Source organism: Geotrypetes seraphini, chromosome 16 (genome assembly GCF_902459505.1).
Source record: "Geotrypetes seraphini chromosome 16, aGeoSer1.1, whole genome shotgun sequence".
NCBI classification, from domain to species: domain Eukaryota; kingdom Metazoa; phylum Chordata; class Amphibia; order Gymnophiona; family Dermophiidae; genus Geotrypetes; species Geotrypetes seraphini.
The window spans coordinates 53,742,586-53,766,985 of NC_047099.1; the positions used below are offsets into that span (position 1 = coordinate 53,742,586).

General features: G+C 43.8%; 1 protein-coding gene across 16 annotated transcripts in view; it reads right to left on the reverse strand.

The window, feature by feature from the left end:
* Window positions 1-24,400, reverse strand: part of SYNGAP1 (synaptic Ras GTPase activating protein 1) — a 134,457-nt gene that overhangs the window by 29,647 nt on the left and 80,410 nt on the right. For 6 of the 16 annotated variants that reach the window (XM_033923710.1, XM_033923699.1, XM_033923714.1 and 3 more), the window contains 7 exons: window positions 23,198-23,402; window positions 16,481-16,659; window positions 13,010-13,069; window positions 11,108-11,954; window positions 7,803-7,976; window positions 6,737-6,958; window positions 5,179-5,260 (listed from right to left, as the gene is read on the reverse strand). In XM_033923710.1, coding sequence (XP_033779601.1) covers window positions 5,179-5,260; window positions 6,737-6,958; window positions 7,803-7,976; window positions 11,108-11,954; window positions 13,010-13,069; window positions 16,481-16,659; window positions 23,198-23,402 — 1,769 coding nt within the window. Of the gene's footprint in view, window positions 1-5,175; window positions 5,261-6,736; window positions 6,959-7,802; window positions 7,977-11,107; window positions 11,955-13,009; window positions 13,070-16,480; window positions 16,660-23,197; window positions 23,403-24,400 lie in introns of all 16 variants that reach the window. The other 10 variants (XM_033923702.1, XM_033923701.1, XM_033923705.1 and 7 more) reach the window with 6 other exon arrangements.

The window sequence follows — 24,400 nt, forward strand, 5'->3', positions numbered from 1 at the left end:
CTTGAGTGCCCAAATTAATGTAAACCGTTTTGAGCTCCCCTGGGAGAACAGTATAGAAAAATGAATGAATAAATAAATTGGCTTTACTTCACCACTGCTGGAGCTGCCATTTAAGCATCACTCTTGCGTATCATAAATGAACATATAGTTGTTGAATTTTGTTTCAATATTATCCCCTTTCTATTTAGGAATCCATTGTCTCTATCCCATGCATTTTTGAACTCCATCACTGTTTTCCGCAGGGATGACAGATTATAGTGTTAATGATAATTTACAAATTATTAACAGTAGCTCTGCAATTTCGGTTTTCAGTTCTTCAGTACTCTGAGGAGTACGCCATCTGGTCCAAATGACTTGCTGTTCTTTACTTTGTTGCTTTGGCCTATTACATCGTCCGGATCCACTTAGATTTGTTTCATGTAATTCATTATATTTTTGGAGTTAGGGTGGCTTCTCTCCATCACCTTCAACTCTTCCAGAATATGGCTTAAAATACTGACTAGCCATTTACTGGTCTCCTTTCATTGGCTTCCAATCAATTTTAGAGTTTGGTTTAACAGTTTATTCTTAGTACATAAAATCATTTATTTAGGTTTTCCTGTTCATTTTTCCAATCTATTAATTCCATTCCATTCTACACAACCTTCTCATTCACAGTATTTTTTTAATGTAAGGCGGCACAGAAAGTATCTATATAAAATAAACTAAGCTTAACCTGCGGAAAACAAAGATGAAAATGTTATAATGCCCTTGTATTGCTCCATGGTACGGCTGCACCTCGAATACTCTGTGCAATTCTGGTTGCCATATTTCAGAAAAAAGATATAGTGGAATTAGAAAAGGTAAGGTAAAGAGAAGGGTGCCAAAAATGATAAAAGGAATGGGATGACTTCCCTATGAGGAAAGGCTAAAGAAGCTAGGACTCTTCAGCTTAGAGAAGAGACAGCTCAGGAGAGCTATGATAGAGGTTCATAAAATACTGAGTGGAATGGAAAGGGTAGATGTGAATCGCTTGTTCACTCTTTCCAAAAATACTAGGACTAGGGTGCATGCAATAAAGCTTCTAAGTAGTAGATTTAAAACAAACCAGAGAAAATATTTCTTCACATGTGTAATTAAACTCTGGAATTTGTTGCCAGAGAATGTGGTGAAATCAGTTAGCTTTGCAGGGTTTAAAAAAAGGTTTGGATAATTTCCTATAAGAGAAGTCCATAGGGCATTATAGAGATGGCTTGGGGAAATCCACTGCTTATTCCTAGGATAAGCAGCATAGAATCTGTTTTACTACTTGGTATCTAGCTAGGTACTTGGGACCTGGGTTGGCCACTGTTGGAAACAGGATACTGGGCTCGATGGATCTTTGGTCTGTCCCAGTATGGCAACTTTTACGTTCTTATGTGAGCCAAATATAGGACAATCAAGCCATTGTGACATCACTGATGAGGTTGGCTCTTAGGCATTGGTGGAATGAGGCCTTACAATCTCAGCTCTGCAATGTTGCTACTCTTTGGGTTTCTGCCAGGTATTTAGGGCCTGGGTTGGCCATTGCAGGATACTGGGCTTGAGGGGTCTTCGGTCTTTCCCAGTATGGCAACTCTTATGTTCTTACGTGAGTCGAGTCTAGGACAATCAAGTCATTGTGACATCACTTGTGAGGTTGGCTCTTAGGCATTGTGATATCACAATTTTAGTTCTGGAATGTTGCTACCCTTTGGGTTTCTGCCAGGTTGGCCACTGTTCTGCCAGGTTGGCCACTGTTGAAAACAGGATACTGGGCTTGATGGACCTTCAGTCTGTCCCACTATGGCAATTTTTATGTTCTTAACTTTTTTCCCCACTGTATCCCATCTTTCTGGAATGTTATGCCACATTACTTAAGCAGCAAGGTCTCTAGAACTCACTTCAAGATCTTTCTATTCTCTCGGGCATTTGGGAAGCATTGATGCCCTCTTGAGATTGAGCAGAGGGATGGGAATAGGTTGCAGATGGCTTCTTCTTTTTTCTTTCGTTTATAGTCCATAAATCTGTAAGCTGGTTTGCTGGGTCCATGAGATCACATGGTGGGGCAGTATCCTCCCATGATTATGTGACATATGCAGAATTGTGAGAAGAAACCCCACAGTGTTTTGGGATAGAAGCCTTAGTGATGCTGACAAAAATGATAACCGGGACTCTCAGTGATATCGCACACATGAAGTGGGGTCTTAACTTGTTAGTTTACTTTATTTCAAAGTAAATCAAAGCAGTGTACAATTGTCACCGGTGGTCATATGCAGAGTTCAGAGTCAGCCTTCCTGAGAAGTGTGTGTGTTTGTGTGTTCCTAACAAGTATCAACCCCTGCAACTGGTCACAAATTATGAAGACGGTATTGCATACATTTCACCAGTCCCTAGAAAACCAATACATCCTTCTTACTGGGAAAACAGAATTAAGGAGGACAGCTATAAATCTCTAAACAGAAACTCCACCCAAATATCTCACACAAGTCAAAAATGGACCATAACCATACTCTCATCGAATACAAAATTAGAAAACCAAAACTGGAAACTTCAAAAAAAGTCAGACTTGCATGCAGTGTAACACCAGAATAGAAATGAATTTTGCAAAATATAGTGATATCAGGAAATGCTATACACTTACATTCCCACTGTTGGCATATTGAAATCAGTTTACCTGTGTAGCAAATTTTCTTTCATTGCTTTCTAGTTCCTTTCTTCTGATCTCACTTCAGTTTCTTTCATATTATCTCTATTCTTTTATTTATACTTTACATTTTATTTCTTCTCTTTTCTTTATTTATCCATTTATTACATCTCTTCTCTGATTTCCATATTTCTTTTCCTCCCTCTCTCACATTTACTTTTAGATATTTCCTTCCTCATCCCTTTCTTCTCTTGCTGATCCCATGCGCCTGTCCTATTTCTTTAAATATTATTTGGTAGTTTAACTTGTTTCTCTTTACAGTATTTCCTACCTATGTCCCTTTCCCTTCCCTTTCTTCTCAAACATCCCTCATTCCCATCTTGCTAACATGTTCATCCCTCCCTCTCTCACACATACAGCTTATTCCCATCCACTCTCACACATTGTTCAGCTCCTCCTTCATCATTTTTTTCTCTATTCCTCCATCTTTCTTCCACTATATCATTCTTCATTTTCCTTCTCTTCTACTTTTATCTCCTTTATTTTCCAGTACTCTATCACATGTTCTCAAGTTATTCCCTTTGTCCCTTCCTCAATCTTTTTTATTTAGTTCATCCTTTTTCCTTTCCTTCCTTATTCCTTCATCCTCTACCTTTCCACTCCATTGTTCCCTTGTCTCTTTATCTCTTGAGGTCTCCCTCACTTACCACAGTTACTTACCGTAACAGGTGTTATCCTGGAACAGCAGGCACATAGTCTCATAAATGGGTGACATCACCCACAGAGCCCCCGTACGAACAGTAAAAAGTGTAGTATCACTTTAAGCTTTAGCAAGCTTTTTAGACTGTCTGCACCACGCATGCACGAGTGCCGTCCACCTGACGCCAGCTCGTGAGGTCGTCAGTTCGATGCCCAAGTGAAGAAGCCTACTAGGGAAGGTGGGTGGGTTGTGAAAACATCTGCCTGCTGTCCCAGGATAACACCTGCTACAGTAAGTAACTGTGCTTTATCATTAGACAAACAGACAGCATATTCTCACAAATGGGATTCCCTAGCTCGAATAAAAGGGATGGAGGGAGAGTTGGATTCCAAGAACTGAGAAAAACTCGAGTTGCCTCATAAACTTAGATCTAATGTCTGATGCGAGATCGCGGAGACAAGGGAAGGAACCTAATGGAGAAAATGAAGAATGGAACCCTATTGTTCCACTAGAAGTAAACGGAAAAATCCAATAAAACCTATGTTCATGGAGGTTGAAAGATAATAAATGACCTCCTAGAGTCAGTTGAATCTAAATATATGCGATGGATATGCCCAAAAGATTCAACAACCAAATAAGAATGCTACTGGCTAATGCACCTTTATGGAGCAGCCGACCCAACGAACAGTTGAAATCAGTCCTATCTTAAGTAGATACGAATGAGAAGGGAAAGGAATTTTGTAATCAAATAAAAGGATTTTCTTGAAAAGAATTATCATAGAGAAGCCGTTGCTATGGAACATAAAATCAGAACAACATAGTGGCTTATTTTTATTCTCTGAAGACTGAAAAAGTAACATAATAAGCCTTAAAATGAGAAATCAGTAAAAACAGCAAGGGGAAACATATTATCAAAACAATATGCTAGTAAGATGAAACCCCACAAAGATTTAACAAGGAAAGTGAAGAGAGCCCAAAGTGATACTAGACTTTTCACTGTCCGTACTGGGGCTCCGAGGATAACTTCACGCATTTGTGAAAATATGCTGCCTGCTTGTCTAAGGATAACTATTGTTCACTTGTCTTGTTCTTCACCGATGTCTCTTCATATTGTCTTGAACAGCTGTGGCAGCACAGTCCAGACAGAGCCATCTCTCACAAAACATGTGGCTCCAAGGCGTTCTCATTAATTCTGGCTGACCCAACTGTCTTATCCAGTGAAGCTGGTGAGGAGTAGCAATGACAGCAGGGTCTGGGAACGGATGTAGAATTGCCTACTCCCTGCTGGCCTGTCTCTTTAAACAGAAAGGGGCAGGCAGTACTACATCCATTCACAGACTCTGCAGTCCATGCTGCTATCATCATCGCCAATTCTCACCAGCTTCAGTGGAGGCAGCCTGAATCAATAAGAGTGTCTCAGGGCTTTGTGCTTTGTGAGACACAGCTCTGTCTGGGCCATAATTCTCTTAGAGACCAGTAAGGCAATGCAAGAATGTGGTAGAAATTATGCCAGCACTTTCTACAGGTGTGTATCACCTGACCAAAAGCCCTACTTACTACAGGGAAAGGGGAAAGGGAATGGGGACTTGTATACTGCCTTTTTGTGGCTTTGGTAATTTCAAAGCTGATATTCAAAGGGTATTGGAGGATTAAATGACTTGCCCATGGTCACAAGGAGCAGCACCGGGATTTGATCTCACAACCAGTGAGTCACACCTTCCCCTACAGAGATATGATGGGATGAAACATGCTTCTCGCTGATGTAAAAAGACAAAGACACGGTGAGATGGGAGGATGAGGACACAGAAAAGAAAAATGACATTGTAATTTCCACCTGAGCGTCGATAAGTCTCCGTTTGGGATCGATTGGGTCGTGCGAGTGGTCCTTCCGAATCTCTTCCTCGACAAGCATCAACCTGCATGAAAGTGAAAGGAGTGACCACAAATTCTCCTACTTATGGATCCCCTTTTAAAAATCATTCTGGTTTTCACCAAACCGCTCTACATTAGAACCCAATATCTAAACACTTCCATATAATTCCTCCATCTCTGCATTCACCTACCATGCCTACATTTAACCACTCATCTCTCCTCCCCATACAATCCTTTCCTCCCAATATTCATCCATTCAGCTTGTTCCTCCATACACTCAACTATCCAATTTCTTCTTTATGACACTCACCCTGCATTTCATCCTTGCCAACTCTCATCCATTCAACTTTTCCCTCTCCACATTTATGCAACTCTTCTCATCCAACCTTCCCTTTTTCATCCATCTCTTCTATCCCTACATCATCCCCTTCCACCATCCATCTCTTCCTAAACATTTGTCCTTTCCAAAGTCAATCCTCCCTCCTAGCCTTCATTTTCAATACACCACTTATTGTCTGCCACACAGTTTTTCCTTCCAAATAATCATCCTGTTCCATGAACCTGCTTACACATTCCTTTTTTTCCAAGCTCTTCCATTCAGTATTTCCTCCTTTACACTCATCAAATATCATTCACTCTTTCCACATTCTTCTTTTTGCAATCAAAGTCTTAAACTTTAAGGAATACGTTAGTAAGATGAGCCAGAGTCTTTTCAACTGACTTTTTACTAAGTCTTAAGAAGTTGCTGGTAGACTCTTCTATGCTCATTTACATCTCCCCCCCACCCACCCCCCTCCCTGCGATCAAGAAACATCACATGATGTTCCAACATAATCTTACATTAAGAGACCATCAATATCAGCTTTTAATCAATGCCTTTCTGATAAAACTCAATTATATTTGACTACATCATGAAAAGGTGGACTCTATTCTGAGTAGGAGTGAGTTTACTACTCAGTTGTGGTAAGTACAGGAAGGTTTTAGCAGAGATGCCTCTCATTCTGCTCTGATTTGAACAGATATATTTTGGCTGTGTATTGATTATATGGCCAAAATTTAGCCATTGTCTGTGATGTCATTTTTAAATTCTCTTATATGACCAGTATTTGATGTTGGCTGCTTTCAATATCAACCCCCTTAATATTAATTATATGGTCCTCCACCTTCCCTGTCTTTTTTAACTATTTTAAGGTTTTTATTTCTATTTCATCTTTTATTGATAACAATAAAGAAAATACAGCATAATATATTGGTTTACTCACATATACCATGCTTCACATTAATATTCTTACTTTCCCCCTAGGATCCAAATTTTGTGGCATAAATGTGTTCTACAGTTCAGAGAGCCCCCTTGTGGGTCCACGCTAGTACAGCACAAGTAGACGGATGGATACCACAAGTTTGAAGGCAAAGCAAATAGGTAGGTAAACTAAAAGCTGATTTTTGATGTTTCCTTGAAATGCAAATTCCCTACCCCTCCCCCAAAGTCCCTAAGAGAAAAGAATACTCTGAGTATTTACCATTTCTAACCTGTTTATGATGCTTTTGATCTGCGTATCCTTCTCTACCTGCTGCTGCCGCAGACGCTTCTCGCTCTGCTCCAGCCGCACTTGGTACTGAAAGAGCATTTTATTGGTCTGCTCCTCCTGGGACATCAAACGCTTTTCATACTCTTCCAGCTTTTGGTTGGACTTTACGAGACGCTCTTTGAGGGAATGTATCTCCTCCTCGTACTCTTTTACCTGGTATAGAAAGGAGGAAAAGGCACGGGACATGCTGAAGATACTTTTCAAAATGACCCCAGCCCCATTAGCTCAGGCTGGATTGGTCCCCTCTGAAAATTTAGCATGGCTGAGTTGCAAAATATAGTCCAAAAACTAGAAGATCACAGAGTGGTAACATTCAACCACAATCTGCCTTTTAAGAAGGACCACATAAATAGTTGGGTTTAACTGAACTGGATACCGGTAATTACCGACCACATATGTAGCTGAAAATACACTTAAAAATTTCAGATAACTTTTCTGGATACCTTTAAGCAGCAACACATAATTTAGGAATACTCTAATACAGAATAATTATCTATTCTATAGATAAGATTGTAAGGGTGAAAAAGACTTGCCCTGACTAAATCAGGCCATTCGATGTAAGTGAATGTTTAAGCAGCAAAAAGAACACATACGCACCTTTCACCATATAGAAAAGAGGTATTCTGGGGATGAAGGCGGAAAGAAAAGGGGGTGTTTTGGAAGAGCAGTTGGAAAGTACATGTGCACATTATGGTTTTTAAAAATGTCTACACATAGAGACATGTTCCTGGTATGTATATTCTATGACATCAATTTGCACCACAGGGAGCTCAAATGTACAATTTCAGCTACACAATAACCTAATCTTCAAACACAAAACAGATGGGTACATTGTGTTTGGAAACCTCCTGGCATATTGTACAGTGAAAAGTGCACACAAATGTGGCCGATGAAGTGCCCTTGCTAAAAATTCATCCTTATTTACAATTACTCCCAGGGAGAACTAAACGTGTTCAGTGAGAAGCAAAAGATTCTGGTAATGAAATGAGCAGCTTACCCTCTCCAGTCTGCTTTCATCCATGGATTTAGAATACTCCTTCAGCTTGTACTCTTCCCTCTCAATATGAGAGCTTTCAATATCTGCAGAGAGGTGAGGCATGTTTGTTACCCAAGCCACAGTGCGTTCGGAGGCTGGGGTCACAGGGTTTAGGGTAGCCTGCGTGTGCGATTGCTGTGAAAAAAAAAAGAATTTGATTATTAAGAATTGTTGAATATACCTAAGGGACTCAATATCTGTATAAAAAGTTACCAACCACCTCAAAGGCATCTTTTATTAAGGGCAAGGCCACTTGCCTTCAAACAGACTGCATTAATTCCATATTGATCTCCTCACACATACCACTAACCAGGTTAGTCACACAACCTCAGACACCTGCACTGAACTCCACATATACATCATCGCCTGCAGGCATCTTCAAAACCCTCTCCTAACATCACTAACCATAGGCACCTTTCCTGATTTTCCCACTGGCCTCAGTAACCCCAGACATCTACACTGAAATTATTAGTCCTAGACACCTTCACTGACCTCTTACAACACACTATTAATCCCAGACACTACATTGACCTTATTACCCTGAAACACCTGCTCTGAGCTCCCTATTGACCTTATTATCCCTAGATGCCTTTACTGGACTTCTCTCTCTCACACACACACCTCAAACTCCACACAATGATCTCCTCACACATATCACCAACCCCAGACACCTTCACTGACCTCCTCCTAATACCATCAACTCCAACTTCCTTGACCTACTAACTGACCTCTCAGTAGAGGATGACATGGGGACAAATTTTCCCTGTCCCTGTGGGATCTCTCTATCCCCATCTTGTCCCATTCCTGCAAGCTCTGCCATCATCTGCATAAGCCTCGAACACTCTAAAATCATAAGTGTTTGAGGCTTGTGCAGTTACGGCAGAGCTTGCAGGAATGGAACAGGGATATTGAGAGCCTGCGGGGACGGGGACAAATCTCTACTTTACAGACATTTACTGACTACATCCTGCTCTACATTCTACTCTAAAGATTTCCTTATATGTAGCAATAACCCTATATACCATTAACTGTGACACATTTTCTAACCTCATTCTGATACCAAACTCAGGATACCTTCTCTCAATCTCCTTCTGAAACTAGAAACCTCCAACTCCTCATGCACACCATTAAATCCAGATATCGATGACGTCTTAACCTCACAAAACCAAGATTCCAACACTGACCTATACACCGAGAATAATCACAGACACCTTCAGTGTCTCTCCTAAATAGATATGTAACTCATATGTAAAATGTAACTGAGCAACCAGTGACATTGTATATCAATGGCATTGCCCTCGGGAAGAAGATCAGTGAAGGCTTCTGGACTTTAGTAGTGTGTCTGAGGAGGTCAGTGAAAGTGTTGTAAGTTAAGGTTACACAAGAACATAAGAATAGTCATACTGAATTAATACCGATAATAGCACTTTTTATCTTTTTGATGGAATGCCCTTCATTACTTTTGCTTTTGAGGATTTACTGGGATAGGAGATGCAATGACAGAGGGTGTCTGCACTTAAAAATACCACAGCCAATATTGTCTTAATAATCAAATATTTCTTTACAATGCTTGGTATCTGACCTTTATTTTATGGCGTTCTTTTCCGATTTAAGTTTTTTTTTTTAAATTGTAAATTGCTTTGTTTTGCTTTTTTTTTGTAATTAAGGGTGATCTCATCAAATGTCAGTAAACAGAACCATCTAACCCAGTATTCTACTGGTTGTATAGGGCTGGTGGTGTGTGTGATCAATTTTTCACTCCGTCAAAAATTACAAAGACTAGGGGACCCTTGATGAAGTTAATAGTTTTTAAACCAATAGGAGGAGATTTTTTTTCCACTCAAGAGAATAGTTAAGCTCTGGAATGCATTGCCAGAGGTTATGGTAAAAGCGGATAGCGTAGCTGGTTTTAAGAAAGATTTGGACAAGTTCCTGGAGAAAAAGTCCATAATTTGTTATTGAGAAAGACATGGGGGAAATCACTGCTTGCCCTGGATCGGTAGCATGGAATGTTGCTACTCTCTGGGTTTTGGCCAGGTACTAGGGACTAGAGAGTTGCACGGGGACAGAAATCCCACCCATCCCCACCAGGATTCTTTCTGTCCCCACCCGTCCCCACCAGGATCCTCTCTGTCCCCACCCGTCCCCGTCAGGATCCTCTCCATCCCTACCTATCCCCGCAAGGAATTACCTCCATCCCCGCCCATCCCCATAAAAAGCAGCAATTACTTCTGACAGGATCATCAATTCCACAGTTTCTTTTGTGTTTGCGCTGCTGTTTTCCTTGTGGAATCTCTTTGGTGGAACACTTTTTTTGTTTTCTGTTCAGGTAATTAACTTATAAACCCCCTCTTTTACTAAGGCTGACGTGTCTATTATATTATATGGACGAACCCTGCTTTCAAAGCCTTCCATCCCCGTGGGAGTCCCGTGGACCAGAGGGGGATCCCCGTGGGAGTCCCATGGGTTAGGGGGGGATTCCCGCGGGACCCTCGTTCCCGTGCAGACCTCTATTAGGGACCTGGATTGGCCACTGTGAGAACGGGCTACTGGGCTTGATGGACCATTGGTCTGACCCAGTAAGGCTATTCTTATGTTCTTGTTTTCTTATGTGTCTGGAGTTAATGAAGTCGGTAGAGGATTAGTGATATTATCTGGGTTTCATGGTGTAATGCTGGATATCTGGTTAGAGTCAACCAGATAAATTATCAGAAAGTCAGGGAAGTCTCCAGTTTGAACAAACCCAGTTAAAAGGAAGACAAATTTGTTCACTTAATTCTAGGACAGATATTTTTTTGAGCAGAGCTAACTGGTTAAAATTAACCAGATAGTGCTGACTATCTGTGCAATCCAGTTAGCATGTAGCCATGTCCCTAGCACACTCTCTTAACTGGTTAAAATTATCCAGAGGCCCTGAAAACCAGATACATTGTCCCACTGAATTATCTCAAAGCCAAGTGGATTAATAATTTCAATATCAACCTCTTTATTCCTACAAACCCTCATGGAGTGTCTGGGAATCCACCATAATTCCAAGTTCACCCTATTCACTTTCTCCTCACTATTCCTTTCTGCCTTGCTAGTTATGGGAGGTTTTATTCTTCCATCTCAACTGCTTTTAGACCTTTTCTCCTTAATGCTGTGATTTTCTTTTGCTCTCATTTCCTTTTTATATTTCTGCTTTTGTCCTCTCCATCTTGGTGCTGCTCAGTTTTTCATTTCTCCCTCTCAACCTTTTAAATTTTTTTATTTTGCCAGTCCCTCACCTGTTTGGTGATAGATGGCTTTAGAGCTGAGGGAACGTCTTTCGTTACGGACTGCTGGCGAGGCCTAGGTGGACCAAAGGTGGGTTCCGGTGACTGCAGCAGGTTCCCACTGGAGGGCCTCGGCTTGTGTGCAGCACTCACTGTTAGCTGCTGGGATTTTCCACGTTGTAATGGGGGTGGAGCTGGCTGGTCGGCCCGACGTTGGGGCCCAATGGTAATCTGGGGCGGGGAGAGCATGTGTTGTAGATTGTCTTGAAGAGAAAGCTGCCTTTTGGTAAACTCCGAGTTCTGACGGGTGAACTCGTCACTGTAGCTGTGACTATGTAGCATGTGTTTGCTGGATGAGAGGTCTTCGCTTTTGCTGTAACCATGGAAAGGGGCGAAGATGTCAGCGTTCGGGTCAGGCCGGTGTGGGGCTGGCCCATCTGATGCCATATGGAACAGCGGGTTTTGGAAGGAAAGGGGAATCCTGAGCTGCTGTGCAGACAGTCCGTCTGTCGTCACCCCCATTTGACTTAGCCGCAGACCAGCTGCGATGCTGGAGCCGCTCCCCTGAGAAAGGCGGCTGGGTCGCAGCCCCACCGCCCCTGTGATGGATGCCTGGCTGCTGTTCAGCATGTCACCCACTGTCTGCAGGTTGGAGATACTGTTCATACGGCTGTCCTGCAGGTCAAGCATGGAGACGCTCTTGTTCACGCTCAGCATTTTCTGATCGGGCTCTGTAATATCTGAGCTGCTGGTGCAGTAGGCTGGTGAGGAGCGTTCCAATGGCGGGCGGGTGACAAAGAAGACATCCTTAGAGGCTTTGTCCTTGGTTGGGGAAGGAAGCCGGGTCATGTCGATGGAGCTACAAAGGAGAGATGAATAGGAAACAGAGAGGCACAGTGCATGATTTTCTTATAGATTTCCAAAGTCTGTGAGTAGTTTAGCCTAAAGGCTTTGAACCTGTTTTGAAAGCATGCTTTTGGTGAATAAGTGTTCACATGCACCTACTTTTCTGAGATAACTTTTTTCTGCAAAAACACTGGGAAAAATTTTATAAATCATTTTCCACATGTAAAGCGTGTTTTACAGTGGAAACGGCTCTTATAACCATACATGGCTAAATACATGTGTACAAATATATTGGCTGACAAGACTGTGCCCTGTGTACAGGCATTCCCATAGGTGTAACTATGGTATGGCGGCAGAATTGCAATGCACATGCATATTCTATAAAATGCAAGGACATGCACACATTTACATCTTCTTCAAAGCAGGTGTAAATTTGCATGCTAATGGAGCTCATTCTGGGTGCCTATGTTGCCTTTCCAAAATAGGGGCTTTTTGATATTTCACATAGAGGCCCTTCTACTAAATTAAGAACAGTTCTATAACTTGGTGCCTTATGGCATCTGTACACCAAGATATGGTAAGAGAATACTAGTGTAAATCCAAATTAGTGAACCTATATTTAGGAGCAATCATTAACGCCAGATCAACGGCTAATCACCTAAGTGCACTATGCAACATGTGTAACTTAGAACCTTCTGTAAGCTATGTGTGTAAGTTGAAGACACGCTTATGCTCCGTGTGTATGCCCCCTTGCAGTTACATGCTAAGGTACTTAGACGCACTATCTTATAGCATAGCGTGTAGTGAAATTACATGGGTATCAATTGCCCTGTATGTGCATAATATTCCTTCCCTGATCTACATACACAATCTAGCTTACTTTTAGTTGTGTAAGAGCTGGGAAATTTTCAGATACTCAATCCACCCAAGTAAATGGCTTCTGCAAACTGTTGGTCCCCATGTCATAGCTACTCTGAGGTGCAGGGTGGATGTAAACTGTTTGTAAGCAAATTATGGAAGGTCACTTTACATACTATTTATTCGCATAAATAAGAAATGTGATCTTACCTGCTAATTTTCTTTCCTTGAGTCCTATCAGACCAGTCTAGACGGGTAGGTTGTGTTCCCCTAACAGCAGACAGAAATAGAGAGCAAAAGACTAAGTTCCACCTTTTAAGGGCAATGTGCAACCAGCTTCCCTTCAGTATTTTCTTGAATCAAAGCTTAAAAATCCTCCCTAAATACAGCAACATGCAGGGAATGGAGAATCTCTAATGAATTGCACCTAAAACTAAAAAAAATAACTCCTAATCCAAGTGCTGACCAAACACTTGAACAAATACTCTTCCATTCACCTACCATGTTATAACAGGCAGGATTCTGGACTGGTCTGGCAGAACTCAAGGAAAGAAAATTATCAGGGTAATAAGACCAAATTTATCCTTCTGCGTCATCCTCCAGACCAATCCAGACATGTGGGATATAAGAAAGCACTCCTTACACCAGGCAGGCCCCTGATACCAAAGCCCTCAGTATGCCTTCTATGATAGTAGCATCCTTTCTGACCCAACCATCAAACTGCTAATGTTTTCTAAAGGAACGCAAGGAAGACCAAATAGCTGCCTTGGCTAAAACCATGGGCATTTCTTCCCAGGACGCTGCCACTCCTTTAATGGAGTGAGCCTTAGGGCCCTCTGGAACTACATATCCCCTAAGGATGTAAGCAGAAGATACTGCCTCCTTGAGCTATTTCTCTAATAACAATTTAGTCACTGCTTCTCCTTTCTTCGGACCTCCAAAGAGAAGAAACTATCTGTCTAACTTTCGAAATGTATCTGTGACCTCTAAATATATTATCAGTATCCTACACACATTCAGACAATGCAGGAGCCAAAATTCTGCTTCACAGTCATCCTTCCTAAAGGAAGACAATGAAATCAACTGGAGGGAAACATCCCGAGTGACACTCCCGCCTCCATGAACTCTATCAAAGATTCCTTACAAGACAATGCTTGATACTCTGAAATTCTCCTTGCTGAACAAATGGCCACCAGAGAAACAACCTTCAGCATAGAATTATTTAATGTCATTTTGCTTAGAGGTTCAAAGAGGGGGGGGGGGGGTTGAGAACTGATAATGCCTCCAGCACCAGTTTGAGATCCCAGGCTGGTAGCAACCACTGCACTGGTGGTCCGAAAGTGCATCACCCCTCTAAGGAACCGAACCACATTTGAGTAACAAGTCAGTAACATGCCCTCAGAAAAGGCAAGGGCTACTACCTACACTTTCAGCAAGTTAACCGCTAACCCTTTTTTAGTCCCTCCTGGAGAAAGGATTGACTTGAGAGGCTACCATCCCTTGCTCTGCATACCAAATCAAGCTCTTGCATAGGCTAGACATGGATTCCGAGTTCAAAGAAGCAATGAGACCACCTTAGTATATCCTTTCTGCCTCTCAAGGGCTGAGAAAGAAGGGAGATAGGTCTTCCATTAGCACTGACCCCTGAGTCAGAAGATCTTTCCTTTGAGGAAGCATGAGCCTTCTCCAATCTTCAGCAAAAGTCCACATATCATGGTCTTCTGGGCCAATCTGGAATAATGAGAATGACCAGTATTGGGTATGTCACAATCCTATGCACCAACCTGCCCAACAGAGGCCAGGGGGAATATGTATAGGCCTCCCTCCCAAGGCCATGGCTGCAGCAAGGCATCTACGTATTCTGAGCCCCGCTCTTTCCTCCGACTAAAGAAATGTGAAGCCATCAGGTCCAAAGGAAGGCTATCCCAATAGTTATGAATAAGAAAAAAAGCTTCCCTATAGGTAGGGAGTGCTTGCTGAGAAAATCTGCCTGCATGTTTTGGGCTCCCACTTGGGAACCATGGACAAGGCTTTTAAGCTTTCAGTCCATCTAAATAACAGAAAGACTTCCCGCATGACTCCTGCACTCTTCACACCTCCCTGGTCATTGACATATACAACTGCTCTAATGTTGGAAAGATACGGACTGCTCTGCTTCGCACCAGCCACTCAAAGGCCTGTAGAGCCTTGCAAGTGGACCTTGGTTCCAGCCTGTTGATCAACCAATGAGTTTCCAGTGCCAATCATCAAATCTTGAATGACAATAATCTCCCAAACTCATTAGGCTGGCATCCATCTTCACCACTATCCAGTCTTTTGGCTTCAAGTCCATGCCCTACTTCAGTGTAGCCACCAGCCTAAACAGGTTCTGGCTTCCGGAGTCCAGGATATCTTGATGACAGCTCTGATCTTGAGCAAATAGCGAACCAGTGTAAGCTCTGTCAAGCAGAGACCGTCTCATATATGTTTAGTGTGCAGCGCTTTGTATGTCTAGTAGTGCTACAAAAATGATAAGCATCAGTAGTAATAGGGCCTGGATCTGGCCCTGAATCCTACTGATACACTCAGGCAGGAACACACTTTCCTTCAGGGTGTCAAACTGTACACCCAGATGGCCACTATTCCCATGCTGCCAACACTCTCCAGCTGCACCACACTGGCCATCCTGAATAGAGACTGCAGAATCTGCAGTCCACAGTAATGCTACCTCTGATCCACAATTGGACCAGGTCTCTAATCCAGTGTGGCATATTGTGCAATGCTACGATCTCCCCAGAGCAATCCTCAAACCTGGAGCAATACTTTGCACTCTCTGCCTGCCTGCCTCTTTGACTGCCTCTGCCTGCCTCAGAAAGAGCCTGTCACTCCTGGCACAGTCATTCTCTAGTTCGTCTTACCACTGGCCATCCCAGTGCTCACCAGTTCACTTCCCAGGACCCTAATCAGGCTAGACTACAGGCCACCATTCAGCAGAAGCTCTTGCCTGGATGCTCTTTTATCAAGACATGGTTGGGCTGGAAGGAACTGGACTTCTTCAAGAATCTCTCCTTCAGCTCAAGAGACAAACCAGAAGAGATTTACACTCTCACACTGTCTACCCTCCAGAAAGGGACTGTGCTCCACAGCCCGTTCTCTGAACCCTTCAGGTCGATATCCAGCTGCACAAGTACCCATCTACCATCTGGAGAGAGAGAAATACTGGAGTGAAACAGGCTGTACAGTGCCCATCATAGGGTGGAACTCACAGACTTTTGTTCTCTATCTCCATCTGTTGGTAGAAGGGCATAGCCCATACATTTGGTCTGGTCTGGAGAAAGACAAGGAAATGGAGGATGACATCAATATTCAAGACTCATTTGGTGTGCCTAAATTCGTCCTCCTTGTCAACATTTTTTTTCAAATTTGTACAGACTACATTGAGGGGGATTCTGGGAAGGGATGAGCTTTTACTCATAACTTTGTAAAAAAAAATGCATTTATGTTGGGAAAATAATCTGGGAAATTTGTGCATACTAAATGGTAGGTGTAAATGTGTGCTTACTTTCTGTGGAGTAATTTTCAAAGAGAAAGCATGTACAAATTAGGAAGCCCTTAAAAAATTACCCTTTAAACAGCAGGACATTCCCCTATTTATAAGTAAAGAAATGGTAAAGTGCAAGACCTCTTTGTTAAGACTCTCACCTGTTCAAGTCTCGAATCATGAAGGATTGTAGGTCAGAAGAAGGACCTCGCATGATGATGGGTTTGGGTGGGACCCTCTCACTCTGGTGGCGTGGTTGGCGCTGGATATGTGGATTCCTGAGTGCTAAGCTGATGTCATTGAGGAGGCGGGGCAAAGGACCCAACTTCATCAAGGCTTCCTGGGAGAAACAGATGGAACAGCGTAACATATAAACACCGATTAATAGAGGATCAAGTTACAAAATGGCACTGAGGGTTACCAGAAGTCTGGGGAAACCCAGACATGTCCTTTTTTTAGAGGACTGTCCGGGTCCCCGCATGGACTTTCCAAAACCCACAGTTTATCCGAGTTTTGGAAAACCCCAGGCTCTGCCACATCTGGAGGGCCTTCAACAAGCATGCGTAGATAATGTCACATGCATCCGCGCATGCTGGAGGCCCTCCAGAAGCAACCTGGAGATTGTGAAAAAAAGAGAGAGGAAGCTTTTTGGGGACGGGGCTGGAGGTGGAATAGGGTGAGTTGGAGGCGGAACGAGCCGGGGCTGGAGCCATGCATCCGGGTTTCTCCATTATTAAATATGGTAACCCTAATCCTACTTAACTGGCTATTTATAACTAAGCTGAAATGAACCAAGATAGATAGATTGTTACTACAGATTCACCACAGAATACTGAAACCAGTTAAAACAACCCCATGTCAAGCAAAGCAAGAACAGAAAACCAAGTGGGAAATGGGACTGTACACATCAATCTGGGTATCAACAAATTTATTTAAAAACTCAAATCGATTTTAAATAATAAAATGCTAGCCCGCGCATGCGCACTCACGATATGTGTTCCCTGATCCCTTTTCTGTCGGGATGTGGCCGCACGAGTGCGCATGCGCGCTTATTACCTCACAACAGCCTTCCTGCTCTCCACCTAGCGCTGCTTTCAAAGGGCCCGGTCACCATGATCGACTCCACAAGCCGGGACCGCAGCCAGCCGCCAATCGCCTCCACAGCGCTTCTTTCCCTCCGTCGATGGCGCCGAAGCCCCGGGTCAAGGAGAGCCCCGTGCGCGTCCGATCCGTGCTGTGCACCCTCCCACCGCGACACAAACTCCGGCCTGCAGCAGCTCCACAGCCGCCGATTGCCTCCACAAGCCCCCCGAGAGGACATGGAACCTCCAGCCGTCAGCACATATGCTTTACAAAGTGCTAACATAAATTCAGGGGGGACAACCCCCAGCAGGAGACCCTGCCATAACTTGCCCCTGTATTTCCAGAACAGGGGGAAGGTCACCTAAGGTAACTGAGATGAAGGAGGAGGTTCCCGCTAAAATTGGACCTGAAACCGCCAAAATCAGAGCTCCTGCGGCCTGCCACGTCTGAAAAGTCTGGGACTTTTCTGACACTGAGGCCGAGGAACCGACTGACCAAAAAGGGAATCCCCAGTTCTTCCGGCGGCAAGGGAATCCTTTTCTCCCTGACTGTCGGCGGCTGGGGAACCCTCTCTGCCTGGGCGTCAGGAGAAGCCTGGATTTCCATGTGATCCAAAGGCAACTCGTGAGGTACATGCAGCGGGGTGACCTAGCTGCCAGCATCCACTCCCAACGAGGCTACCCACCGCTCCGGCCTGCACAATGCTTGCATAGGCCCTGAGTACCTTGCGTCTGGAGCACAATGAGCATTTTTTTTCCTTTAAAAGTGCTCATTGTGCTGAAAACCGCCCTAGCTGAAAGAAAAGTGCAAGTTAGATGAGGAAATATAGTAAAAAGGCATTTTTAAAGGGAAATGAGCCCTTTAGACTGGCACACATCAGGATTTTTTCTTTTTTTTCTCTTTTACAGAACAGACTCCACGGCTCTCAAAGCTGGAGGGCTGACCAACCAGGGGGCCAGGTTGCCAGCTGAGGCACCTCTACAAAAATATGGGGAGGTGGAGGAAGGTGGGGGGAGGGCCCCAGCAAAAGACCCGCCGAGTTTAACACCCCCGAGGTGGGACGGATCCCTAAACAAGACCCGTCCAAGCTCTATCCGGCACAAAAGGGGAACCCAGGAGTCCAAAATAAAATTCAAACAGTACTAAGAGGGGAGCCGAATTAGTCTTACCACCTGCTAATGAAGACTGAGGAAGACTGAGTTGCTAGTGAGATTCTAGCCTGATATACAAGTTTGATCTCAGTCTCCACCTGCTGGTAGCAGTGAGGCGTATAACCCATTCGTAAAAACTATACCAGTCTACCAAGCAATACAGGAGGGTAATTACATAAATGAGACTGCAAACAAAACCAGTCTATCTTTATGTGCAACCCATAGCTGATTAAGTAACATAGTAACATAGTAGATGGCGGCAGATAAAGACCCGAATGGTCCATCCAGTCTGCCCAACCTGACTCAATCTAAATTTTTTATTTTTTCTTCTTAGCTATTTCTGGGCAAGAATCCAAAGCTCCACCCTGCCTGGGTTCCAACTGCCGAAATCTCCACCAAGACCCACTCCAGCCCATCTACACTCTCCCAGCCACTGAAGCCCTCCCCAGCCCATCCTCCACCAAACGGCCACACAAAGACACAGACCGTGCAAGTCTGCCCAGCACTGGCCCCAGTTCAATATTCAATATTCAATATTATTTTCTGATTCTAAATCCTCTGTGTTCAACCCACGCTTCTTTGAACTCAGTCACAGTTTTGCTCTCCACCATCTCTCTCGGGAGCGCATTCCAGGCATCCACTACCCTCTCCGTAAAGTAGAATTTCCTAATATTGCCCCTGAATCTACCACCCCTCAACCTCAAATTATGTCCTCTGGTTTTACCATTTTCCTTTCTCTGGAAAAGATTTTGTTCTACGTTAATACCCTTCAAGTATTTGAACGTCTGAATTATATCTCCCCTGTCTCTCCTTTCCTCTAGGGTATACATATTCAGGGCTTCCAGTCTCTCCTCATACGTCTTCTGGCGCAAGCCTCCTATCATTTTTGTCGCCCTCCTCTGGACTGCCTCAAGTCTTCTTACGTCCTTCGCCAGATACGGTCTCCAAAACTGAACACAATACTCCAAGTGGGGCCTTACCAATGACCTGTACAGGGGCATCAACACCTTCTTCCTTCTACTGACTACGCCTCTCTTTATACAGCCCAGGATCCTTCTGGCAGCAGCCACTGCCTTGTCACACTGTTTTTTCACTTTTAGATCTTCGGACACTATCACCCCAAGGTCCCTCTCCCCATCCGTGCATATCAGCTTCTCTCCTCCCAGCATATACGGTTCCTTCCTATTATTAATCCCCAAATGCATTACTCTGCATTTCTTTGCATTGAATTTTAGTTGCCAGGCATTAGACCATTCCTCTAACTTTTGCAGATCCTTTTTCATATTTTCCATTCCCTCTTCGGTGTCTACTCTGTTACAAATCTTGGTATCATCTGCAAAAAGGCACACTTTTCCTTCTAACCCTTCAGCAATGTCACTCACAAACATATTGAACAGGATTGGCCCCAGCACCGATCCCTGAGGAACTCCACTACTCACCTTTCCTTCCTTCGAGCGACTTCCATTAATCACCACCCTCTGGCGTCTGTCCGACAGTCAGTAACTGGCTATGTGTTAAGTCAGTGCTGCATAAATCGGATAGTCAATGCTGAAGCCAGTTGCATAGTAAGGGGGAAGTGGGCAGACCACCCTGGGCGCCATCTAGCACCCTCCCTTCCCCATTCTCCCGTACCTCTTTAAAATCTTCACCAGCATGAGCAACTACTCTAGCCTCTTGCTTGCACCAACCTGGCTCCCTCTGAAATCACTTTCGGGTTATGGGGCCAGGAAGTGATGTCAGAGGGAAAGCCAGCGTGAGCAGCAGGTCAGAGAAGTTGCTCGCTCTGGTGAAGATTTAAATAGGTATGGGGGTGGGAAGGGAGGGCGCGAGGGCACGGAAAGAGCGGAGGGGAGGAATTTGATGCAGAAGGAGCGTAGGAGGGTGGCGGAGAGGAGGATGAGGGCGCCACTGCCTCGGGCGCCTTCTACCCTCACTACACCACTGGCTGAAACCTAGATATGGTCTGCATTAAATATCCAGGTATAACACTGGCAGCGGTCAACCACTGCTGTCAGCTGAATATTTACCCCCTAGTTATTAATAACTGGGGTTAATAGTAAAATAGCACGTCTTAACAGTAGCTCACGATGATAACCTAATTGGATTGCAATGCAACCATACCTCAGGCACCATCCAAAATTTTCAAACAGGCTAATCTAGTAGCTTAATTATGGAGCTGAAAACCACAACCCTTGTGCTTGTTTATAAACAAACTTATTATTCACCTATGTAACTAATAATAGACCTTAGAAGGCACATATTTATTTCTTTGCAAAGAGCACACTAAACAGGGAGATGCCATTAAAAAAAGTCATTTCCGGGAGTTAAATTAGTATTTTATCCTTGAAAAATGAGTCTTTCATTACTGCCTGACCTCTGCACAGGCACTTTTCCTGAAGACTGAAAAGGCATTCTTGTGTGTGGAGATCAGAAAATTATGAATGTGATTTCTATAAAAGTGTTAATCATATTTGCCTTCAGGACGCGCTGCAGAGAAAGCAAGCACAAAACTTTGTGGGTAAGTTTTCCTCAAGCAATAATGGAGGCATGGAGGAACAGTTTTGCTTTCATTATTGTGGCAAAACCTGTGGGTTAAAATTACTTCTGGAGTGTGGCAGGCTGCAGGTACCTTGAATATCTAGACCAAAATACAAAGACTAAGGGGCTCATAATCGAAAGAGAAAAACGTCCACAAACCGGCCTAAGTCGGCACTTGGACGAACATTTCTCAAAAACGTCCAAGCGCTGAAAATAAAAATGGGTTCTGGTCGTTTTTCTAAACGACCTAGGCCTTCATAGTGCTGCTTAACATCCAAAGCAAAACGGGGCATTTCAGGAGGCGTGTCAAGGGCGGGAGTTGGGCGGGACATGGGCTGCTTAGACTTAAGTCGTACAGCATGTAAAACCAAATGTTTTACAACAGAGCTTAGACGGAACTTGGACGTTGTGACTTAGACCATGTAAAACATGGTCTAAGTCACAAAAACCCACCTAAGCTCACCAGATAAGCACTGCAAACACATAACACAGACCCCCACACACTACTCCAGTGATCACCAGCCCCCCCCATAAAAATTTTATTCACAACTTTAAATTTAAGCCTCCAAACCATCATCACCTGGCCGCCTGACATAGGAAAGCCTAGTCGTCCAGCCCAGAGGCAGCTTAAGTCATCTTGGGGGTGGAGAGGACCCATGCCCATAAGCCCCTGTAATGACTGCATTGATACTTAAACATGTGCACTCCCCTAATACAACCCCAAAACCCTTTTTTACTGGCATATAAGTGGTTCCTGAAGCCATAAGGGCTATTGGGGTGGTAGATAAGTGGGTCTAGGAGATTCTGGAGGTGGTTTAGGGGGCTCACCGTCATCTATAAGGGAGCTGTAGTGAGAAGCCATGGCACCCTATTTGTGAAGTTCACAGCAGTGCCCTGTAAGGTACCCCACTATTTAGGTGGCATGTCTGGGTGTGCAGTCCATCACTTTGCAGACCCCTCCCACGTCCAACAGGGCTTGTTCTAGGCGTTTTGTACTTGGATGGAAAAATGGACGGAAATGTGGTATAAAGATGTACAATTTAGCGGCTTGGACGATCAAATCGGCAGGACGTATAATTAGACAATTTTCGAAAGTAAAAAAAAGTTGGACCTCTCTTTTAAAAATGTGTCTTAGGCACTTTTTAACTTTGGACAACTTGCGAGATGAACGTAAACGAACTTAGACGTCCCTTTCGATTATGCCCCTCCATGCATATGCTTGTACAGACAACTCAACAGAACGAGGCTTATTGCCTATCAGACCCACGTCAGGTTGATCGATGGAATGGTCTTGCATGTCAGGCAGTTGAGGCCAGTAACGTACTCGACTTCAAGGGATGATGGGATAAACATGTAGGTTCGCTCCGGGAAAATGCTTAAAAAGAGGGTTCTTATTGAGGAATGGTTCTTGAAGTGGGTTCGCTCCAGGAAATTCTTAGAGGGAGGGTTCTTGTTGAGGGAGGGTTCTTCGAGTAGGCAGACTTGTTGGGCCGACGGCCCTTTTCTGCCGTCATACTCTATGTTTCTATGATGTAATTCTGTCTTTTTAAATTAACCTTTTGTAATCCGCCTTGAACCGCAAGGTAATGGCGGAATAGAAATCCCTAATGTAATGTAATGTAATGTAATATCCCAGGGCTTGCAAACCATGCAGGAAGGCAGCACTTGAATAGAAGGTTTTATTTGCAAAAAACAGCTCAGAACAGCTAAATTTTCAATAGATGGCTAACTTTGGGAATACGCAAGATAACCTATTTTGAAAACCCACATCTAGGAACTAAAAATACAAACTCTAAATGTATGAATGGTCTCGGAATGCTTGAAACGTCCTGCCAAGGGAGAGGCAAAAATGGTAATGAAATTCACCAAATTGAATTGCATGGTCAATCCTTTATGGAAAAGCAAGGGAAATTTGCCAAAGTGGAACTAGAAAGGAGAAAGGGCAGAGCCAGACTAGGCCCTGAACTCATGCCCTACTTTCATATTCTATCATCCCACTCTTTCAATAATAGGTGTATTGTGTATTGTATGAATAGTTACTATTTCTGTTACATAACCTGCAGTTACACTTTGCTGGTCTATTATTGCAATTTAAATAAAGCTTACCTTGCTTAGCTGAGGCATCACCTCCCAGAGCAGGGCATGAAGGGTTGACAGTTCCCGGCCTAGATCAATATAGCCCTCAAAACTGCTGCTGTTTGTTAGAGTATCCAGGTTGGAAATCTCATAGAGGAACTGCTGCATGCTGGCCCACTCCAACTCAAGGAATTCGTTCATAAAAGACAAGTACTCCTCTTTACTACCAAACCGACTGCAACACAAGGATAAAACCAGTGTCAGTAGCGGTACCTGCCTGTGTATACCCTTTTCAAACCTAAATCTACACTAATATGATAAAAACCAACATGAACAATATTACCATTTATACATACTCTTTAACATCTAAACATTTGGGGAAGCGTGACTTTTGGGCACTGCCACTTGAGCTTCACTGTCTGGTTTTTGAGTGTTGCCGTTTGGGTGTACATACAATTGGTCAGTGTGCTGTACCACAGTGAGGACCAAATTGTGGGTTGTTCCCTTCCAACTCCCCCTCTTCATCTCACCAGGTCTCCACGTGTCAGCAATGCTAAAGGGCGGAGCTGCGATGACCCTCCCCAGTCTCGTGCACTGCCCAGCTTCTTTCTGCTAGGTCACATGTAAAACACAAAAGTGGGTCCTAGACTCCAAGAGATTGGATGGGAGTTCAGTCTGTTACTCTCTGGGTGACCAAGTAGAGATTACCACTGTACTGAAAGTGGGGAAAGAACTTCTAGTAACTGCAGCCACTAGATCTCGGACATGCCCTAACTCGGAGTCCTCTCCACTGGTAAGTGCTGCCAAGGATCAGGTCCATGACATGCGCTCAGAGTCCTCACCACTGGTCAACAAGTCTCTGAGCCCACATCAAGGTCCCATCCATCAACAGCACTCATCAATGGAGAACTGAGGGATGGGGCCATAATGTCTGCTCAGAGCCCTCACAATTGGTCAGTGTTGCTCTAAACCCCACCCATCAGCAATGACCAATAGAGACGGCTCCGAACTCGGGCACATTATGGTCCTGCCTCTTGGAAGCAATGACTAATGAAGAGGGCGCCAAACACAGGTATGGAGACCTAGTGAGCCGGGCAACAGCAGTGGAGCCACACAGCCTCAAGGGGAAGGGGAGGGGGGAAACATAATATTTAGATGTGTGCTGCCATTTGAGGTAAAGAAGAGGAGGAAGGAGGTCATGCTTCCACATTGACCCATCTTCTGTGCTTCTAG